The 22,000-nt window shown below is 40.3% G+C and overlaps 1 protein-coding gene and 1 pseudogene across 2 annotated transcripts in view; both read right to left on the reverse strand.

Annotated features, from left to right (window-relative positions):
• wdr36 (WD repeat domain 36) overlaps positions 1 to 22,000 on the reverse strand; it is a 96,218-nt gene that overhangs the window by 57,028 nt on the left and 17,190 nt on the right. For both annotated transcript variants that reach the window (XM_043710509.2, XM_087998698.1), the window contains exons 4-9: positions 18,591 to 18,708; positions 16,779 to 16,911; positions 15,321 to 15,375; positions 13,696 to 13,828; positions 13,082 to 13,257; positions 5,402 to 5,522 (exon numbers count right to left, since the gene is read on the reverse strand). In XM_043710509.2, coding sequence (XP_043566444.2) covers positions 5,402 to 5,522; positions 13,082 to 13,257; positions 13,696 to 13,828; positions 15,321 to 15,375; positions 16,779 to 16,911; positions 18,591 to 18,708 — 736 coding nt within the window. The remainder of the gene's footprint in view (positions 1 to 5,401; positions 5,523 to 13,081; positions 13,258 to 13,695; positions 13,829 to 15,320; positions 15,376 to 16,778; positions 16,912 to 18,590; positions 18,709 to 22,000) is intronic.
• LOC148151938 (uncharacterized) lies at positions 20,777 to 21,538 on the reverse strand (annotated as a pseudogene).

Below are 22,000 nucleotides of genomic sequence, written 5' to 3' on the forward strand. Positions count from 1 at the left end.
GCAACATCCTTGTAAATCTTTTCTGAACCCTTTCAAGTTTCACAACATCTTTCCAATAGAAAGGAGACCAGAATTGCATGCAATATTCCAACAGTGGCCTAACCAATGTCCTGTACAGCTGCAACATGACCTCCCAACTCCTGTACTCAATACTCTGACCAATAAAAGAAAGTATACCTAACGCCTTCTTCATTATGCTATCTTCCTGAGACTCCACTTTCAAGGAGCTATGAACTTGCACTCCAAGGTCTCTTTGTTCCGCAACACTCCGTAGGACATTACCATTAAGTGTATAAGTCCTGCTAAGATTTTCTTTCCCAAAATGCAGCACCTCACATTTATATGAATTAAATTCCATCTGCCACTTCTCAGCCAATTGGCCCATCTGGTCAAGATCCTGTTATAATCTTAGGTAACCCTCTTCGCTGTCCACTACACCTCCAATTTTGGTGTCATCTGCAAACTTACTAACAGTACCCCTTATGCTCTCATCCAAATCATTTATGTAAATGAAAAAAGTAAGGGCCCTGCACCAATTCTTGTGGCACTCCACTTGTCACAGGCCTCCGATCTGAAAAACAACCCTCCACCACCACCCTCTGTCTTCTACCTCTGAGCCAGTTCTGTATCCAAATGGCTAGTTCTCCCTGTATTCCGTGAGATCTACCTTTGCTAATCAGTCTCCTATGGGGAACCTTCTCGAATGCCTTACTGAAGTCCATATAAATCACATCTACCACTCTGCCCTCATCAACCCTCTTTGTTACGTCTTCAAAAAACTCAATCAAGTTTGTGAGACATAATTTCCCATGCACAAAGCCATGTTGACTATCCCTAATCAGTCCTTGCCTTTCCAAATACACATACATCCTGTCCCTCAGGATTCCCTCCAACAACTTGCCCACCACTGACGTTCGGCTCACTGGTCTATTGTTCCTTGGCTTGTCCTTACCACCCTTCTTAAAAAGTGGCACCACATTAGCCAACCTCCAGTCTTCCAGCACCTCACCTGTGACTATCGATGATACAACCATCTCAGCAAGAGGCCCAATAATCACCTCTCTAGCTTCCCACAGAGTTCTACTGTACACATGATCAGGTCCTGGGGATTGATCCACCTTTACGCGTTTCAAGACATCCAGCACTTCCTCCTCTAATATGGACATTTTGCAATGTGTCACCATCTATTTCCATACATTCTATATCTTCCATATCCTTTTCCACAGTAAATACTGATGCAAAATACTCATTTAGTATCTCCCCCATTTTCTGCGGCTCCATACAAAGGCTGCCTTGCTGATCTTTGAGGGGCCCTATACTCTCCCCAGTTACCCTTTTGTCCTTAATGTATTTGTAAAAACTCTTTGGATTCTCCTTAATTCTGTTTGCCAAAGTTATCTCATGTCCCCTTTTTGCCCTCCTGATTTCCCTCTTAAGTATACTCCTACTGCCTTTATACTCTAAGGGTTCACTCAATCTATCCTGTCTATACCTGACATATGCTTCCTTCTTTTTCTTAACCAAACCCTCAATTTCTTTAGTCATCCAGTATTCCCTATACCTACCAACCTTTCCTTTCACCCTAACAGGAATATACTTTCTCTGGATTCTCGTTATCTCATTTCTGAAGGCTTCCCATTTTTCAGCTGTCCCTTTACCTGCAACTATCTGTCTCCAGTCAGCTTTCGGAGGAGGTGAAGGAGGTGGCTCCACAAAAAATACCCCCATCCTCAATAATGGAAGAAATCAGCACATTGGTGCAAAAGATAAGGATGAAGCTTCCACAGCAATCTTCAGCCAGAAGTGCCAAATGGATGATCCATCTTGGAGTCCTCAAGAGGTCTCTAGTATCACAAATACCAGTCTTCAGCCAATTTAATTCACTCCATGTAATATCAGGAGGCGCTGAATACTCAAAAGTCAGAGAGTCTTGGCAACATTCCAGCAACAATACCGAAGACTTGTCTTCCAGAATTCGCCACATCCCTAGCCAAACTGTTTTGGTACAGCTAAAACACTGGCATATTCCCAACAATGTGGAAAACTGTCCTTTCAAAACACAGCTGAAGAGAATTTTTGGAACTGTCTTCTTTGAAAGGCAGTGGAAGCAGAATCATCAAATCTTTTAAGGCAGGAATGTATAGATTTTTAATATGCATGGGGACGAAAGACTATGACAAGTAAACAGAAACATAGACACAAAACTGGGCAGGATGGAGATTGCTGAGGAGGATATAAAGCAGTTTCAGAGTGCTTCAGAGACATTCAATGAGTGGTCAAATACATGGGGGATTCAGTATGACAAACATAAGTGTGAAGCTGCCACTTTGGTCAGAAAAGCAGAATGGTAAAGTATTATTTAATTAGTGATAGATTGGGAAGTATTGATGTACAAAGAAATCTGGATGTTTGTGTGCACTAAAAGTAAGCATTCAAGTACAGCTTGCCATTAGGAAAGCATAGCACGTTCACTATCATTATAAAAGGATTGGAATATAGGAGCATGAAAGTCTTATTGCAGCTGTACAGGTCTTTGGTGAGATCATACCTTGGGAAGGGTCTGTGGTTTTGGTCTTCTGACCCAAGAAAACATATACTTGCCATACAAGGATTGCAGCAAAGAGTCATCAAACTGATTCCTGGGATTGAAGGTTTGTGATAGGAGGAGAGATGGAGATAACTGGCTTGTATTTACTGCAGTTGAGAAACATACAAAATTCTGGCAGAACTGGACAGACTAAATGCAGAGATGATGTTTCTTCACAAACTAAAGACAAAATACAGCAGATGCAGGAAATCTGAAATAAACATTTCTGCATTCATGACGTTTCTCGTGGCTGGAGGAGTTCCAAACCAAGAGGTTACTGTCTCAGGATATGCTGTAGGTCACTGCTAGCCTGACGTGAAGAGAGCTCCCATCACTTAGCGGATAGTAAATCTGTGGAACTCTTTACTGCAGAAGACTGTGGAGGCCAACATATTTAAGAAATACATTGGTCTTGATCAACGTATTAGAACATATTGTCAACAGTGCTATTAAATGGCACTTCCTCATCAATGCCAATGGTCAACTTAGATTATACCACAACCATTCAGTTTCAGACCTCAATGCAAACTTGGTTAAAGCATGAAAAAAGAACTCAGTGTTACCAAACTGGTACCTGAACATGCATGGCACCAACGAGTCCCCGTGAAAGTGAAGTCAACATGAATTAGGGAGGGAGTGAACACTTGCCACTGTCTGGAGTCATTAGCACAAAGATAGATTGTTGGCAGCTCCAATTATCTCAGCTCCAGGACAGAAGGGGGCACCGTTTATTTAAGATTGCAATGTTATAATCAATTTGCAACTCGTCAGAAAATGGAGCAGTCTGTGCTCACATATGTAAGACTGAGACAACATTTGGGTTTCGGCTGATAAATAGCAAGTAGCATTCACACCACTCAAGTGACCACTTCCAACTCCCCTGACAGTGAAGAGCATGCTGAATCCATAACCATCAGCTAACTTGGGCTTCACTACTGGTGAAACATTTAACTGGTCCAGCTACATTAATACCATAACTACAAGAACAGCACAATGTATTCTGCAGGGAATCACACATTGAGTGATTCTCAAAAATCACCATTGACAAGTATGATGGTATGCTCCTCAACCCAGGTGATTGGCACCTCCTCCAACACCAAGAAAATATTTCCTCTCCAATGCTATCACCATGCCGGAGAATGTATATCTCCATGACGTTGCGCATCAATTCAAAGCTTCTTCAACAACACTTCTAAACCCTTAGTTTATTTTGCCTAAAAGAATATGGGCAGCAGGAGCATGGGAATACAACTGCAAGCTCTTCTCGAAGTCACACCATTTTGATTTGGAATTAATCACTATTCCCTCACTGCCAATGGATCAAAAATATATGGACTGTGGCAGTTCAAGGTAATAATTCACCATGCCTTTCTCAAATATAATTATGACAATAAACACCAGCCTTACCAACAACGCCCATATCCTATAAAGTGACAAAAGAAAAATCACCAACACCAAAAATTAAGAGAATCAGAAGATTGCATAGATAAAACAAAGGACAGTAGATGCCGAAAATCTGAAATAAAAATAGAAATTGATGAAGAAACTCAGCAGATCTGACAGCTTCTGAAGCAGGGTCACTGGACTTGAAATGTTAACTCTGCTTTCTTTCCATTGTTGCTGCCAGAACTGTTGAGTTTCTCCAGCAATTTCTGTTTTTGTTTTGCTAAGGTTAAGAAAAATGCTTTTACGGAGGACATGATCTATGCGACCATAAATATTAAATCCCATACAATTGCAATTAGTTAAGTGCTTTTGCAGACTGCAAACTTTGAAATTGCTGTGGTTTTGATGCTTAAGTATCTTTTACATCAACTAAACAATCTCATATGCAATGATGACTACAGAAGGCAGGCTATTATAAGCAAATAGGATGCAAGACTCAGTGCTCAAATATCAACTCAAATCATCTAGGAGAGTAAGACTAGAGTACAATATTTTTCACTGTTTAGTTTCTACATACAGTTCAGGACTGAAATGCTCCAACTCATTTAGAATTTTTTTCAGAACATTTATTTAAGACACTTCTGGAGAAATAAAATTCAGAAGAGCTAAACCAGGGGCAAAGAAATCTCCTCCACTCTCACACTGAGAATACCTTTTTAAGAAAGGCAATCACATCTTGTTCAACACAGATTTGGAGGAATTTTAAAATCAAAATGTGCGAATATTGCAGATATTTCGAAGCAGTAAGAGAAACACACAGTACTATATTTTTAATTTGTTAGAGTATGGTGATAGCAAGCTGTTCAGAATCTTTGCATATACATTTGACTGACTATAGACAGCACAGTGAACTGTTAGATAGTTCATGTTCATTTGAATATTGTTGTCCACGCATTTGGAAAAGAAAAGAATACATTGGCAAAAGCTTGCCGAATAGCCCAATGGCATGGAGATGAAACATCTTTTATAATAAATTTGCAACATTGATAATATAGATGTATGCAGAATGATAGGTAACAAACATTAATTTAACAGCAGCAAAAATAGAAGTTTTTGGAAAAATCCAGGAAACTGACAGTTTCTGTGGAGAGAAAGCAAAATTAATGCTTCGATTTCAGTGACCCTTCTCCAGAACTCTGCTTTCTCTCTGCAGATGGTGCCACACCTGAATTTCTCCAGCAATTTGTGTTTTTGTTTCAGATTTTCAGCATCCAGTTTAACAGCATTTGCTTTCACGGCATATTCAGCAGTTTCATTTTTATTACATTTCAGTGATGTTTAACCTGAACAAACAAAGTGGAGATTTACTACTATACAATCAAACAACTAAAGACCAAGCAATAAAATGCAAGAAATATCTGTTCTTACCAGAGCTAAGAATATTTTGTCCATCAGATCCATGATATTTTATTTTAGTTGGAGGGGCACTGTGACCAATACGGCAACGTAAAAGGCGACCTCCACCTTCTGGAGCATCAAAAATCCATACCTGGTCATGAAATGGAATACATTTCGTCATTTCAAAACAGATGGAGGATGAGTAAGAAAATTAACATTCATGATTCATTTGGTTTAGTTTTAATTAAAACATATCCATTGATTTATCTAATATATTATTCTGCTTAACTGTAACTAATGTTGAATTTAGTATTTTAATATCATATAACTGCTTAGCCTCACTTGACAAAGAAGAGTTACAGGATTAGTGCCGAAAGACCCCTGATTATTCCATGATTGTGACAACATGCAAACCTAAAGATCAAATAAGGTGAGGTAACACCCGACCAGCTCATTAACTCCTGATCAGGTAACAAAGGATGTAAGGAGGGATGATTACAACTTTGCTCTGCACTGGCTTTATTTCAGTTGGTTTTGGAAGAAAGGAAACTAAATTTAAGTCTATCACAATTAACTTTGTAACAGTATGTATTTAACTTTGTAACTTTACCATCCTTTAGACTTCTATCTCTCAAGACTGTGTCATTACTGAAGGTATAAGAATATTTCATTACTTCACCGTTTTTACATGTTGTACTTTAAATACTTATGGTCACTTATTATCATTCTGGATTTTTTCCACTGTCTCATGCTAATTTACACTCTTTTTTACTCTGTAACAACATTTTTTTTTAAAAGATTTGTACCTAGGTAGACCCTGTTCAAAAGGGCTACAACACACTGCAGCACTCCCAACCTGCGAAGAGAAGAAAAACAACATCCCGACAAAGTCTTTGCCAAGAACGGATATCCCCACAACGTCATCCACTGATACCTAGCAGACAAACAACGCCATGAGGATATACCAAGACCCAACACATGAGCCATGCTACTTTATATAAAAACATCTTGGAATTAACAGCCAGACTTCTCCAACCACTCAGATTCATGACAGCCCATAAACTAACAGCCACGCTCAGACAACAGCTTCCCACAGCAAAAGACCCTATACCCATCACGTGCAACCCTAATGTAATTTACAAGATTCCATGCAAAGACTACATAAAACACTATTTAGGGACAACAGGCAGACAACAAGCAATTTGCATCCACAAACACCAACTAGCCACTAAAAGCCATGACCATCTGACCCTAGTAGCCAAACACACAGATGACAAGGACCACAAATTCAACTGGGACAACACAATGATCATAGGACAAATTAAACACAGGACAGCTGGAGAATTTCTAGAAGTATGGCACATCAACTGACTCCATCAACAAACACATAGACATAAACCCAATATACTGGCCACTACAACTACCGGAACCAACAAATGGAAGCAGCAGGAATAAATTATAGAAAACACAGTACAGTAGTGCTTCACAGGATGCTCCAAAGCACTGAAGATGTCACCTAGACAGGGGACGAAACGTCTGCAAATCACCTTCCCAGCTCGGCGAACATACTCACAACTACGGCAACCATCATCAGAACTATAAATCTTAATGCAAACCTTGAGCAGTAGCTACAAGAGCAGGTCAGAGGCTAGGAATTGTCACAAGGCTGGTCCTTTTTTCAAGAATACTGTGTCCTTGATATTTTTCCAGAAAGCTCGTAAAACAGTCCAGGCTGAATCGGCTGGGTTGGTACAGAGGTGGAAAGGGTATTGGGAGGCCTTTTTGTTTGTACATAAACAGATCCCATAATTATACTGATACTGTTAATTAAACAAATGAGACTTTAGGCTACAGCTTTCATGTTTTAGAAGAAACCTTTATAATGAAAGGGGAGTGGGCAGTCCTGAAAGCTGAATTCTTGTTTTTTAGTTCAGTTCAGCAGTGGAGCTGTGGAAGCAGACTGCTAAACTCTCTCCTTCTGCCCTTCTAACTTCGACTTGTAAGCCTCCATTTCAGTTTCACTCTGTTTATGGGGAGTGTTTATTGGAACTGTTGTGCACTTTTGGAACAGCATAATTAAGTCTAATTTGGATAGACTGAGTTCTGTGGGTATTCTTTATTCTGTTTTTTGTGTTTCATTCTGTAATTTTGTGAATAAATTTTTGTCTGATTTAAAACCTGGTAGTCAACCTAGCTAACTTACTCCAGGTAATTTTCACTGTACACTTACCAAAACAAATAGCAAAGTTACAGTCTGGGCTGCCTGCTTAAGAATGTTTTGAGTGGTCTGGCCAAGTCTATAACAGAATACTGTTGCAAGTAACTCACCCCCTGACTCCCGAAAGCCTGTCAACCACTTACAACGCACAAGTCAGAAGTGTGATGGAATACTCCCTACTTGCCTGGATGAATGCAGCCCCAACAACACAATAAGCTTGATACCATCCAGGACAAAGCAGCCTGCTTGATTAGCACTGCACCCATAAGCATCCACTCCCTCTACCACTGACACTCAGTTGCAGCAGTGTGCACCATCTACAAGATGCACTGAAGAAATTCACCATAGATCCTCAAACAGCATCTTCCAAGCCCAAGAACACTTCCATGTCGAAGGAAGTATGCAGCAGATAAATGGGAACACTATCATCTTCAAGTTCCCCTCCAAGCCACATACCATCCTGACTTGGAAATATATCACCGTTCCTTCACTGTCACTGGGTCAAAATACTGGAATTTCCTCCCTAATGGCATTGTGGATCTACCCACAGCTGGTAGATTGCAGCAGTTCAGGAAGGCAGCTCATCGCCACTTTCTCAAGGGTAAATAGGGACTGGCAATAAATACTGTCCAGTTAGCAACACCCACATCCCACAAAATTAATATTTTAATAAAGTCTTCTTTAGAGCACAAGTTAGACAAAACATGTGGTCAGACCCACCGAGTTTCTTGAGCATTCTGTATTTGCTCAAAAAGATTTATAATGCCAAGAGACATCCTTGTTCCTGTGCTCGAACCCTCTCATTATGAATATCAACATAGTTTGCCTTCTTGGCTGCCTGTCCCAATGTAAACTTACTTTGTGACTGGTACAAGAGTACACTCAGGTCTCCTCTCTCAATTTACAGCCAATTAAATAATAATCTACCTTCCTATTTTTGCTATCAAAATGGATAACTTTACATTTATCCACATTATACTGCCATGCATTAACCTACTTTCTCAGCCTGTCCAAACCATGCTGTAACATCTCTGCATCCTACTCACAGATCACACTCCAACCCAGCTTTACATCATCTGCAAATTTTGAGATATTACATTTATTTCCTTCATCCAAATCATAAAACACTAACATTTTATTATCCTACGAATCTTTGAAGAGTAAGAAAATTTATGAGGGGGAAGGTAAATGACCCAACAGTTACTGATTCTCTCTTTTGTCAAGGTTTGCTCCCACTTTGTTGATTCAAATACTGAACTATAATGTTTTCAAAACAATGTCTTCCTCGGGTTAGAAAGGAGTAAGTGTAAAATTATAGTACTACCTAATGGCCAGAGTAAAGCCCTACATATCACAGCAAAAATCCTACTGATCTATAACAATTTGAATTTTAGCATTTTAACAAGAGGTGAAGGGAAGCAGTTGGAGCTGAAAATGTGTTGCTGGAAAAGCGCAGCAGGTCAGGCAGCATCCAGGGAACAGGAGAATCGACGTTTCGGGCATAAGCCCTTCTTCAAGCAGTTGGAGATAAAGCAAAATCCATGGATGGACCCAGACAAAGGAGAGAGGAGCAGAGTCGAGTGTTGTTGCTGGAAAAGCACAGCAGCTGAGGAACAGGAAAATCAATGTTTCAGACCGGAGCCCTTCATCAGGAACGAGGCAGGAAGCCTCAGGGGTGGAGAGATTATTGGAAGGGGGTGGGGCTGGGGAGGAAGTAGCTAAAAGTGCAACAGGTGGATGGAGGTGGGGGTAAATGTGATAGGTCGGGCAGGAGGGCAGAGCAGAAAGGTGGGAAGGAAGATTGACAGGTGGGACAGGTCATGAGGACGGTGCTGAATTGGAAGGTTGGAACTGGGATAAGGTGGGAGGAAACTGGTCAAGTCCACATTGATGCCCTGGGGTTGAAGAGTCCCAAGGCAGAAGATAAGGCATTCTTCCTCCAGGCATCGGGTGGTGAGGGAGTGGTGATGGAGGCGGATCGGGATCTGCATGTCCTCGGCAGAGTGGGAGGGGGAGTTGAAATGTTTGGTCACGGGGTAGTGGGGTTGATTGTTGCAGGTGTCCCAGAGATGTTCTCTAAAGCGCTCTGTGAGAGGGCATTCAGTTTCCCCAGTGTAGAGGAGACCACATTGGGAGCAACGAATACAATAAATGACATGTGTGGAAGTACAGGTGAAACTTTGATGGTTGTGGAAGACTCCTTTGGGGCCTTGCATGGAGGTGAGGAGGTGGTATGGGCACAGGTTTTGCAATTCCTATTTTCTTTCCAATCCTCCCACTTTCTCCAAACAAAAGGAGTAGCCATGGGCACCCGCATGGGCCCCAGCTATGCCTGCCTCTTCGTAGGGTATGTGGAACAATCCATCTTCCGCAACTACACTGGCCCCACCCCCCATCTTTTCCTCCGCTACATTGATGACTGTATCGGCGCTACCTCGTGCTCCCACGAGGAGGTTGAACAGTTCATCCACTACACTAACACCTTCCACCCCGACCTCAAATTCACCTGGACAGTCTCGGACTCCTCCCTCCCCTTCCTAGACCTTTCTGTTTCTATCTCAGACGACCGAATCAACACGGACATCTACTACAAACCGACCGACTCCCACAGCTACCTGGACTACACCTCCTCCCACCCCGCCCCCTGTAAAAACGCCATCCCTTTCTCCCAATTCCTTCTTCTCCGCCGCGTCTGCTCCCAGGAGGACCAGTTCAAAATACGCACAACACAGACGGCCTCCTTCTTCAAGGACCGCAATTTCCCCCCCGACGTGATCGACGATGCCCTCCACCGCATCTCCTCCACTTCCCGCTCCTCCGCCCTTGAGCCCCGCCCCTCCAACCGCCACCAGGACAGAACCCCACTGGTCCCCACCTACCACCCCACCAATCTCCATGTACAGCGCATCATCCGCCGTCACTTCCGCCACCTCCAAACGGACCCCACCACCAAGGATATATTTCCCTCCCCTCCTCTATCAGCTTTCCGTAGAGACCACTCCCTCCGCGACTCCCTTGTCAGATCCATACCCCCCACCAACCCAACCTCCACTCCCGGCACCTTTCCTTGCAACCGCAGGAGGTGCAACACTTGCGCCCACACCTCCCCCCTCACTTCTCTCCAAGGCCCCAAAGGAAACTTCCATATCCGCCACAGATTTACCTGCACCTCCACCCACATTATCTACTGCATCCGCTGCAGCCGGTGTGGCCTCCTCTATATTGGGGAGACAGGCCGCCTACTTGCGGAGTGATTCAGAGAGCACCTCTGGGCCACCCGGACGAACCAACCCAATCACCCTGTAGCACAGCATTTCAACTCCCCCTCCCACTCCACCGAGGATATGCAGGTCATTGGACTCATCCACCGCCAAACCACAACAACGCAACGGTCGGAGGAGGAGCGTCTTATCTTCCGACTGGGAACCCTCCAACCACAGGGGATGAACTTGGACTTCACCAGTTTCTTCATCCCCCCTCCCCCCACCTTGTCTCAGCCGAATCCCTCCAGCCCGGCACCGCCTTCCTGACCTGCAGTCTTCTTCTTGACCTCTCCGCCTCCACCCTACTCCGACCTATCACCTTCACCTTGACCTCTTTCCACCTATCACATTTCCAACGCCCCTCCTCCAAGTCCCTCCTCCCTACCTTTTATCTTCTCCTGCTGAACACTCTCTGCTCATTCCTGAAGAAGGGCATGTGCCCGAAACGTCGAATCTTCTGTTCCCTAGATGCTGTCTGACCTGCTGTGCTGTTCCAGCAATAAAGTTTCAGCTTTGATCTCCAGTGTCTGCAGACCTCACTTTCTCCTCAATTCCTATAGTGGCAGGGAAAGGTGCCAGGAGGGGAGGGTGGCTTGTTAGGGGGCCTAAACTCTCCCTAGATACCCTTTTGTCCTGAACGTATTTGTAAAAACCTTTTGGATTCTCCTTAACCCTATTTGCCAAAGTTATCTCATGTCTCCTTTTTGTCTTGCTGATTTCCTTCTTAAGTATACTCCTACTGCCTTTATATTCTTATAAGGATTCACTCAATCCATCCTGTCTATACCTGACATATGCATCCTTCTTTTTCTTCAACAAACCCTCAATTTCTCTAGTCATCCAACATTCCCTACATCTACCAGCCTTTCCTTTCACTCTAACAGGAATATATGGCTCTGGACTCTCGTTATCTCATTTCTGAAGGGTTCCCATTTTCCAGCTGTCCCTTTACTTGTGAACATCTGCCCCCAATCAGTTTTTGAAAGATCTTGCCTAATACCATCAAAATTAGTCTTCCTTCAACTTTTAGATATGGTCTATCCTTTTTAATCATTATTTTAAAACTAATAGAATTATGGTCATTAGCCCCAAAGTGCTCCCCTAATGACATGTCAGTCACCTGCCCTGCCTTATTTCGCAAGAGTAGGCCGGTTTTACAACTTCTCTCGTAGGTATATCCACATACTGAATCAGAAAGTTTTATAAAATTATACTTTAAATAAATGATCTTTATTCAAGGGTATTTTCTTATCATGATTGACTAATCTTTCATAATTAAGTGGGGAAATTAAGACAAGCAATTAGGCAGTTGACAATATGCAAAACCTGTGCGTGAATTACAACTTCTCAAAAACATCTAGATACTCGAATAGTCTAGTAGAAACTAAAACCTCACTGCATTGAAAACTGTGTTCTAATCTAACAGTACAATCCTTATCTGATGTGACACAAGTCAGTACAATTGACCATCTTAAAGAACTATTAGAGCCTATCAAGTAAGGACAATATCTTCACTATCAGATTTTTAAAAATAACTGTAAAACAGTAACAAAGAATGGAGATAGCTTTGCGAGTTACAACAAACTGTAAGTTTAACCCAGAGTGTTTTACTGCCCTGATAAAGTTCATGCTGTAGTATAACCTTCATGCTAATTGTTTTCTCCCTTTGGAGGGAATACATAATAATCAAGTTATCTATTTACAGATCTTTCATCCAGTTTCCTTAGAAAACATATTGTCAGGATTTTGTATGGAAGTAGTAGCTCTGCCACTGATCAATGCCAGCTGTTCCAGCCCTGAAAGCCAGCACCTTATTTTATGGTTCTAAGGCAATTAATTGTCTATCGTGGATTCTGGTCCTCTGGGAGAGCATTCTCCATCTCCTACAGCTGCTGGTGAATTATAAAGCTGGAAGGTGTCCAGTCCTAATAGCACTGGTAGTGGTACCTTCTGCTGGGATTACAACAGATTCCGGAGTGGGGACTACAGCAGGTTCCACAACGGCCACATTAGAAGACAGCAAGTTGGAGTGGGGACAGCTTTCTATACAGGAAAGGCCACCCCCCTCCCCTTCCACCAAAGACTCGGAATACATTGGGTTTTATTTTGTGCCCCTCCCTTCATTTATGAAGTGCTGATATCTTTGGCAAAATTGTGAAGTCCAAAATTCCACTCAATATTTTCTAAGCTTGCAATAAGCAGATTCAATTAACAGCACATGGACTATACCCGAATTGCATTGTCTTCACCAGTGGTAATGAGAAGTGGTTCTCCATGAACAAATGTTAGTCCTGTAACTGCTGTTGTATGAATTTCCCTCATTTGAGCAATCAGTTTCTTTTCCTCCAAATCCCATAGTCCAATATGACCCACAGGGCTCCCGGCTGCCATCACTGGATAACCATCTTAAAAAATAAAAGGTAAAATAATGTGCTGTGTGAGGATTCTAACAACAGTGCACAAAGCAATTTATAAGGAGTGCAGTACAAAGTACAGCTAATTCATCAGATATCATAATAAAGTGAAAAAATGAGTTTTTCCATGGTCAGTGCAAAAATTCTGCTTCGCAATACCTCGACAATTGTAAAGTGAACATACTACATCTGAAATTTTAAACTCTCATCAGCAAATGGTATAGTGATTTAAGTTTTACTTCATACAACAATTGAATTATGAAAGAGGTATAGAATTAATTGCAAAATCAAAATAATGAAGCCTTGCCCTTAAACAATGACAGTGCACTGTCCTTAAAGCATATTAAAGATTCCTAAATCTTCACCTAATACATAATTCATCAATCTCAACTTTATATCAATCTTGATTAAAAGGAGTTTATCAATTACCTGTACGAAATGATATTGCCGTGATTGGTCCCCAATCTTGTTGGAATTTCATCAACATCTCATCATATTTCACATTTTGAATAATTATCTGACCAGACAGGAGGCCTACAGCAACTACATCCACTGCTGGGGTCTGAACAGTAAATTAAAAGCAAATGAAAACATGGAAATCAAAACTTTTGTGCAACTACTGTACTTTTACTACCTAAAAGTGAAATTTTCTATAAGGAGTATAAACGTGACTGAGTTATGATAACCAATTAAATGGAATTCATTTATGAAGTGTACTTTTTAAATTTTGAAAACCATACTCCACAATCCTGTACATTTGTTTTGAAAGCCATAAATGAGTGGCCTAGGTTAGAGAGTTATGTTCCTTAAGTACTAAAACAGTAACATATGAAAACCAGGGAGTACCTTTCTTTTAGGCATACCCTTTTTTTTTATTCTTTGCTCTTTGAAAAGTTATTCAAATTAAAGTTGTTTTTTAAATTACACATTAAATTAAGGAACTAAAAATGTTACTACTGCTGAAAATATGCAGCATGCTGTTGAAGGTTGTTGTCACACACATGATCGATAAGACTATGCCAAATTTCAAAGGGGTAGCAATTTATACTGCAGCAGTTCAAGGCGGCAGCTTACCACTTTCTCAAGGGCAATTATTGATGAGCAATAAATGCAATCCATTTAGTGGAAGTAGACCCACAATGCCATTAGGGAACAAGTTCCAGGATTTTGACCCAAGTTGAAAGAACAGTCATATTTTCAAATCAGGATGCTGAGCGGCTTGAAAGGGTAGAACGTACAGGTGGTGACATTCCCACGTATCTGCCACCCTTGCCTTTCTAGATGGTGGTGGTTTTGGAAGGTGCTGTCTAAGGAGCCTTGGTGCAGCACATCCTGGAACACACTTCTGCTCCTGTGCATTATAGTGTCAATCAAGTCCTGGATGGTGTCAAGCTTAAGTGTTGTTATAGCTTCACTCAATCAGACAACTGGGGAGTATTCCATCACACTCCTGCCACATGCCTTGGCAATGGTGTACAGACTACTGGGATGCAGGAGAGGAGTTCTTTGCTGCAGGATTCTTAGCTTCTGTATTGCTCTTTCAGCCACAGCATTTATATGGTTATTCAGTTTCTTGAGAGTATGGGACTGACCTTGTTACAATCACTACAGTGGATGCCAGGACACTGAGGAGACACAGATTTTTAACTGGCAACAGGTTGAAGGGTTATGGAGAGTGGATAGAAAAGCACAGTTGACAACAAAATAAGATCAGCCATGGTCTCATTAAATAGCAGAGCAAGCTCATGGGGCTCAATTGCTGACTCTTGATACTAGTTCTTATGTTTCTTTTGAAATAGAACTGGTTCATGGATCATCCAAGCTTTGACTAATTGGAATAGCTATTCAAAGAGTTAAAGTAGACTTAATAAGTAAATTTCCTGTCTGTTTCTAGAGCATTTTTTGGGGAAATAAGAAACTAATGATTGACTTGTATGCTACAAAGCATTTATACAGAAGTTATACAGAAGTGAGAGCATCATGCTTTCAAATATATGTACTATAATAGTTAGTAATTAAAACAATAAGCAGCACATTACAAACACTGCACTGACCTGTTGAAGCGCTGATACTCCTGAGCCCCAACCTTGAAATGTATACAAAAGTTTGCTAGAACAGAATCAAAAGACATAAATCACATTAAAACTATTGTTCAGTAAAGGAAATCCCTTCACTACATTTGTGAGCTATATCCAGCTCTAATCATCAACTATATTATTAATAATTCCCATACGGATTATTATTTAATGAATATGACAGAACAATTCCACACAAAACATCCTGTATTGGAGGGAGGAAAATCAAAAACGATTCTAGAAAGGAGGTCAACTTAAACTGAATACTCCAAGTTACCGCAAGCTATTTGTGAAGTCTAACAATAGCCACATTCTTTGAAAAATGTTGCATTTGCAGTAGTAAAGATAAACCAGAGTTAAGTTCATTCAGTCAGATATAACATTTCAGACATATGGTTTACTTTTCTTAGAAATGACTCGCTCCATAAAACCGATAGAGAATCACTGAATGGTTACATGACAGCAAACATTTTCATAAATATTATCTGCATCTTCAAATTGCCAAAGTGCAGTGTCCAAAATTTAAAACATTTTTTCAGTTGTGGCCAATCAAATATTATTTGAACATTGTAACTTCCTTGCTTTTAACTCCATACCTCTATGTATAAAGGCCAGGATCTCATACTTACTCAGAAATGTTAAACAGAATGAAATGATAGTGATTAATTATTTTGAACAATCACAGGGAGGTGTTGCTTACAATCAGTTGTAATCATCAGCAGTCCCCAAATATGCAATCTTTCTCAAGGAAATGATATTCATAGAATCCCTTAGAGTGGAAGCAGGCCATCTGGCCCAGACCATTCAGCCACACCAACCCTCCAAACAGCATCCCACCAAGGCCCAAACCCCTACTTTATATCCCTGCACTTCCCATGGCTAAATCTACCTAGTGGGTACATCCCTGGACACTATGGGAAATTTACCATAACGAATGCACCTAACCTGCACATCAAAATGGGGATAGAAAATTAATAAAAGTAGAAAGAGTTACACAGGTCAAGATTTAAATTCGACTTGAAAAATAGTTTGTATGTTCGATCTTTTATAAATGATGCAGCGTGTAATGCCCATAAAATTTGGCTGCAGTTTTACAAATAATGAGCTATCATGCATATTAAAGTTGCAGAACTCCACAAATAGTAACCAGCATCAGCGAGCTGAAGTCAATAATAAAATGCAAATCCCATGCACAAGGAATACAAAATTGTATTATGCCTTAAATAAAACAGGACACAGTGTCAAAACCTGGAACTATGGCATGATTCTCTAGACAGTGAAATCCCAATCATTATCCTTCATCAATAATACAGGCAAAGTGGTCAGATTAAACCTAGTTGTTGGTCTTAAACTGGTTTTCATTTTAATTGAATTTTATGAAGCAAAATCTTTAATACTTAAATGATTTTATAAAGAAGCTATTAAAATTGAACTGACTTGGACTTGATATTCCATAGTTGAAGACTCCCTTGTTGACTGCCAAGAAGAATTTTGTTGATATAGGTGCTTGGATGCAAAAGGGCAGAAATTGTAAACATGATTTTATCAAAGTTCAATTGAAGATACTCCTCTGTAAATAAATAATCAAAAGTTAGGCCAAAGTAACAAATACTTACTAAGCTAATATTCCAGTCATTAATTAATGGTATTTTGCAAAGGCAAGTGTACTTTAACAACTATAGAGGTACAACTATAGAGGTACTTTCCATTCTCTTGCCAAGCCTATCGCATTGAATCCAGAACTGAAACTATTATTCCAGCTATCATCAATTTCTTTTTAAAACATCTTTTACATTTGTATTCTATCTTTTTTTCCATGACAATAGCTACACATATTACCAGGGTATTTTTACAGAATTTTAAAATATCAAATATTTCACAGTGATATATAATGTAATGAAGCTCATGTCACCATCAAGCTCAAAAGCACCACATGCAACAATATTGAACCTTACAAATCAGAAAAGTATCAGGATCAAACATCCATTGAGCTAAATCTGATTTACACGAAGTTTTGCAATGATTACAGATGCAGCTGCAATGCACTGCAATTATTGCCAGAGTCCTCAGGTGTAGACAATTCAGCTAATGCTCCCACTTCCAATCGTTACACATTTAGGTTTCAGTACAATATTGTATAGAAGAATTAAGCTCTTATATCCGGACATAATTGAGATGAAGGAACTGAGGGCATTGTTGCTAAAATTGCATTTGATACAAAGATAGATGGCAGGACAAGTAGTGTTGAGGAAGTAGGGAAGCTGCAAAAGGACTTGGACAGGCTAGGAAAGGGCAAAGAAGTGGCAAATGGAATACAATGTGAGAAAGTGTGAGGTTATCCACTTTGGTGGGGAGAACAAGTGTAGACCATTTTCTAAAGAGCAAAGGCTTTAGAAATCTGAAGCAAATGAGAACTTGGGAGTCCTCATTCCAGTTTTCTTAAGATTAACACGCAGATTCAGTTGGCAGTTAGAAAGGCAAATGCAATGGTAGCATTATTTCAAGAGGACTAGAATACAAGCACAGGGATATATGGCTGAGGCTGTATAAGGCTTTAGTCAAACCACATTAGGAATATTGCAAGTAGTTTCAGGCCCTGTATCTAAGAAAAGATGTGTTGGCCTTGGACAGGGTCCAGGAGAGGTTTACAGAATGATCTCTGGGATGAAGGGCTTGTGATACGAGGAGCGGTTGAGAAGTTTGGGTCTGTACTCGATAGACTTTAGAAGGATGAAGAGGAATTTCAATGAAACTCTCAGAATACTGAAAGACCTGAATAGAGTGAACATGGACAAGATGTCCATGTCTCCCATTAGTAGGAGAGCCTATGCCCAAGGACACAGTTTCAGAGTGAATGCACAACTCTTTAGCACTAAGATGAGAAGGAGGTGAATCTGTGGAACTTATTGCCATAGAAGGCTGTGGAGGCCAAGTCATTCTGTAAATTGAAGACAGAGAAAGATAGGTTCTTGAGTAATAGGGAGATCAAAAGTTAAATTAGAACTGGATAATGTAGAACACAGAATAAGTCACCAACTTCAGACTTGCAAGGTTAAAATTAAAGAACCAAAAAGCAAGCAAACTAATAGTGCAAATCTTAATGATGCATGGTATGTTACCTTTTATTCAAGTTAAATTGATAATCTCAATACTTCCAAATGATTTTCTTTGAAATGTAGGAAGGTATTGTTTAAGGAGGTTAAACTGTAGTTGTACTGGAACAAACATTACATCATCTAATAAACTCACCCTCTGATTGTACATCCCAAACTATGAGTTTGTTATCACGATCCACTGAAATCATGTGATCACCAAATGGCAACAGGAGGTGGACTTCTCCATTATGTCCTTTGTAAGAGTGCACAATCTAAAATTAAGGGTAAAAAATAGTTGGTTACAAAAAACAAATATTGCTTCTGAACTGAAAAAAAACATTGTACTAACAAGTTAAATGAACGAATTACAATGAAAGAATTCACTGAACAATCAGTGGATAATTTCATATATATGCGCATCAGATCAAAAGTAGATCATTTGGCGCTGAGAACCTGTCCTGCTACTCATTTCCGACAGGTCTGAATCTTTTGTTTTTAAAACTAATTTGCCTAGTCCAAGACCCTAAACAAAGACTCTTGAAGCAGCAGAAATAAGCATATTGAGAGGAAAAGGTTCCCTTTGTACCGAAACCTTCGATCTAATTACCCTTTAATTTTGTACATTCCAAGGAAATTGGCTGCAGTTTACATAATCTCTTCTTGGAGTCTGCGCTATGCAAGTCGCCAAATTGGGCAAGTTTTTTTTTTTAAAACTGACAGAATATAAACTTTATATACCAAATATTTAAAAGGTACATTTTGGCATCAGTTGAAAATTTAAGATTCAATGGATGAGAAGATAACATCTCTAGTTCTCTTCTTCCTCTCTTTCAATACTGGACATACAAAAAAAAGAAACAGAATTTCAGAAAACATGTTACGAATACAGGTCTGATAAAAAAACGGTTGTTTGCTTGATCGTCATTCAGAACAAAGTATCACAGATACTACAAACATGAAATAAAAACAGTGAATGTTGTGACTACTTTGGCCTACAGTGTCTAGCCAAGTAAAGGAATTATTGTTTTCAACTGAACTGGAAAAAGACAGAGCCATGACAAATTTTCAGCAAGTACAGACACAGCAAAAGAACTGAAAAGTATTCTGCGTGGAAGATTCCAATATTCATCATCAAAAGTGGTTCAGCAGCACCACGACTGGCACAGCTTGTAGAGTCCTATTGGACATAGTTGATAAACTGGGTTTGCAGCAGGTAGTGAGGAAACTAACAAGACAAGCAAATTTACTTGGCCTCATTCTCACCAATCTACAAGTTGTAAATGTACTCATCCAGGCCGGAGTGACCACTGAATAGACCTTGTGGAGACAAGTCCTGTCTTCAGATTGTGCACACTTTCCTGAGCGCTTTGGGACACTACCACTGTTTTAAATTGGACAGACTTCATACATATCCAACAACTCATATCTGGGCATTTTTGAGGCATTGTGGGTCATCAGCAGCAGCAGAGTGGCCAGATACTGTCAGACCAGAGTAGTTCCAACATCTGCTGTTTTTATTTTGCGTTTGTAGCATATGTAATTATTTGCTCCTGAGTGAATATCAAGAAACAACTTGAGGCAAGACCATTTTTACTAGATCTATATCCATAACTTGTTTTCCCAAATTATATCCATTACTTGTTTTCTACATGGCAATATTAAAAGTGAGAAAATGGATCCTAACTTTTCATCTACTGAATTTTAAATTTTCAACTGATGCCAAAATATATATTTTTAAAACAAGCTGTAATCTCATGGTCAACATATCCCCACTCTACCATTACCATCAGTTCAATCCTGGCTCACTGAAGAGTACAGGTGGACCTGTTAAGATCAGCAAAAATTCCAAAAAGTGTTAATCAAGTGAAACTACAACATAAGACCACCTGCATGACAAACAACAGAAGCAGCATGCAATAAACAATAATGAAGCAATCCCACTACAAACAGATCAAAACTAAACTCTGCAGTCTTATCAAATTGTCATGAGTAGTTATGGACAATTAAACAACTGACAGGAAGTTGAAGCTCCACAAACATTCCCTTTCTCTACAATGAGGGAACCTAGCATAGTGGAAGAGGTAAAGTTGAAACATTTGCATCGATCTTTAGATCAAAGAGTCAAATGGATAATCCATCTTGGTAGCAAGTTTTGAGAAATTTGTAGCTCAGGTTGAGGTTCTGCATGTAGGTTTGCACGCTGAGCTGGAAGGTTCATTTTCAGACATTTCGTCACCATCCTAGGAGTGAGTCTCACCAACTTCAGTGAGCCTCTGGACGAAGCACTGCTGATGTTTCCTGCTTTCTATTTATATGTTTGGGTTTCTTTGGGTTGTGATGTCATTTCCTGTGGTGATTACATTTCCTTTTCTTTTTTTCCAGGGGGTGGTAAATGGAGTCCAAGTTAATATATTTGTTGATAGAGTTCCGGTTGGATTGACATACGTGTAGGCATTCTTGTGCGTGTCTCTGTTTGGCTTGTCCTAGGATGGATGTGTTGTCCCATTCGAAGTAGTGTCCTTCATTATCTGAATGTAAGGATACTCGTGAGATTGGGCAATGTCATTTTGTGTCTAGTTGATGTTAGTGTATCCTGATGGCTTGTTTTCTGCCTGTTTGTCCAATGTAGTGTTTGTTACAGTTCTTGCACAGTATTTTGTAAATGACATTAGTTTTGCTTGTTGTCTGCATACGGTCTTTCAAGTTCATTAGCTGCTGTTTTAGTGTGTTGGTGGGTTTGTGGGCTACCATGATGCCAAGGGGTCTGAGTAGTCTGGCAGTCATTTTCGAGATGTCTTCGATGTAGGGGAGAGTGGCTAGGGTTTCTGGACGTGTTTTGTCTGTCTATTTGGGTTTGTTGCTGAGAAATTGGCGGACTGTGTTCATTGGTAACCCATTCTTTTTGAATACACTGTATAGGTGATTTTCCTCTGCTTTGCGTAGTTCCTCTGTACTGCAGTATGTGGTGGCTCATTGAAATAATGTTCTAATGCAGCTTCGTTTGTGGATGTTGGGACGATGGCTTCTGTAGTTCAATATTTGGTCCGTATGTGTTGTTTTCCTGGTTTGAAATTCCCCATTGGCTGTTCGCTCTGCTGCGACATCTAGGAATGGCAGTTTGTTTGTTGTTTTCCTCTTCTTTAGTGAATTTTATGCCAGTAAGGGTATTATTGATGGTCTTGAAGGTTTCCTCCAATTTGTTTCATCTAGTGATGACAAAGACTGCAGGCTCTGACAACATTTTGGAAATAGAGCTACAGACGTGTACTCCAGTCCATACCCATGGGCCTGCTGTTTCAGTACTGACAACACCAAACATGGAAAACTGCCCACGTATGTTCTGTACACACAGATCCAACCTGATCAATTAGCATTCCATCAAGTCACTCCTGATCATCAGCAAATGATGCAAAGACGACTTTGACAGGGCAATTCAGGGGTATTTGCAAAAGAATGATCTGTCCACAAACACTCAGCTATTGATATCAGCCTTGATCCAAAAAAATGGGCAAAAGAGCTGATTTTCAGGGTTGAGGTGGGAGTGACTGTTCTTAGCAACATAGG

The sequence above is a fragment of the Chiloscyllium plagiosum genome, unplaced genomic scaffold (genome assembly GCF_037043375.1).
Source record: "Chiloscyllium plagiosum isolate Xiang-an unplaced genomic scaffold, Cpla_swu_hap1 HiC_scaffold_2, whole genome shotgun sequence".
Classification (NCBI taxonomy): domain Eukaryota; kingdom Metazoa; phylum Chordata; class Chondrichthyes; order Orectolobiformes; family Hemiscylliidae; genus Chiloscyllium; species Chiloscyllium plagiosum.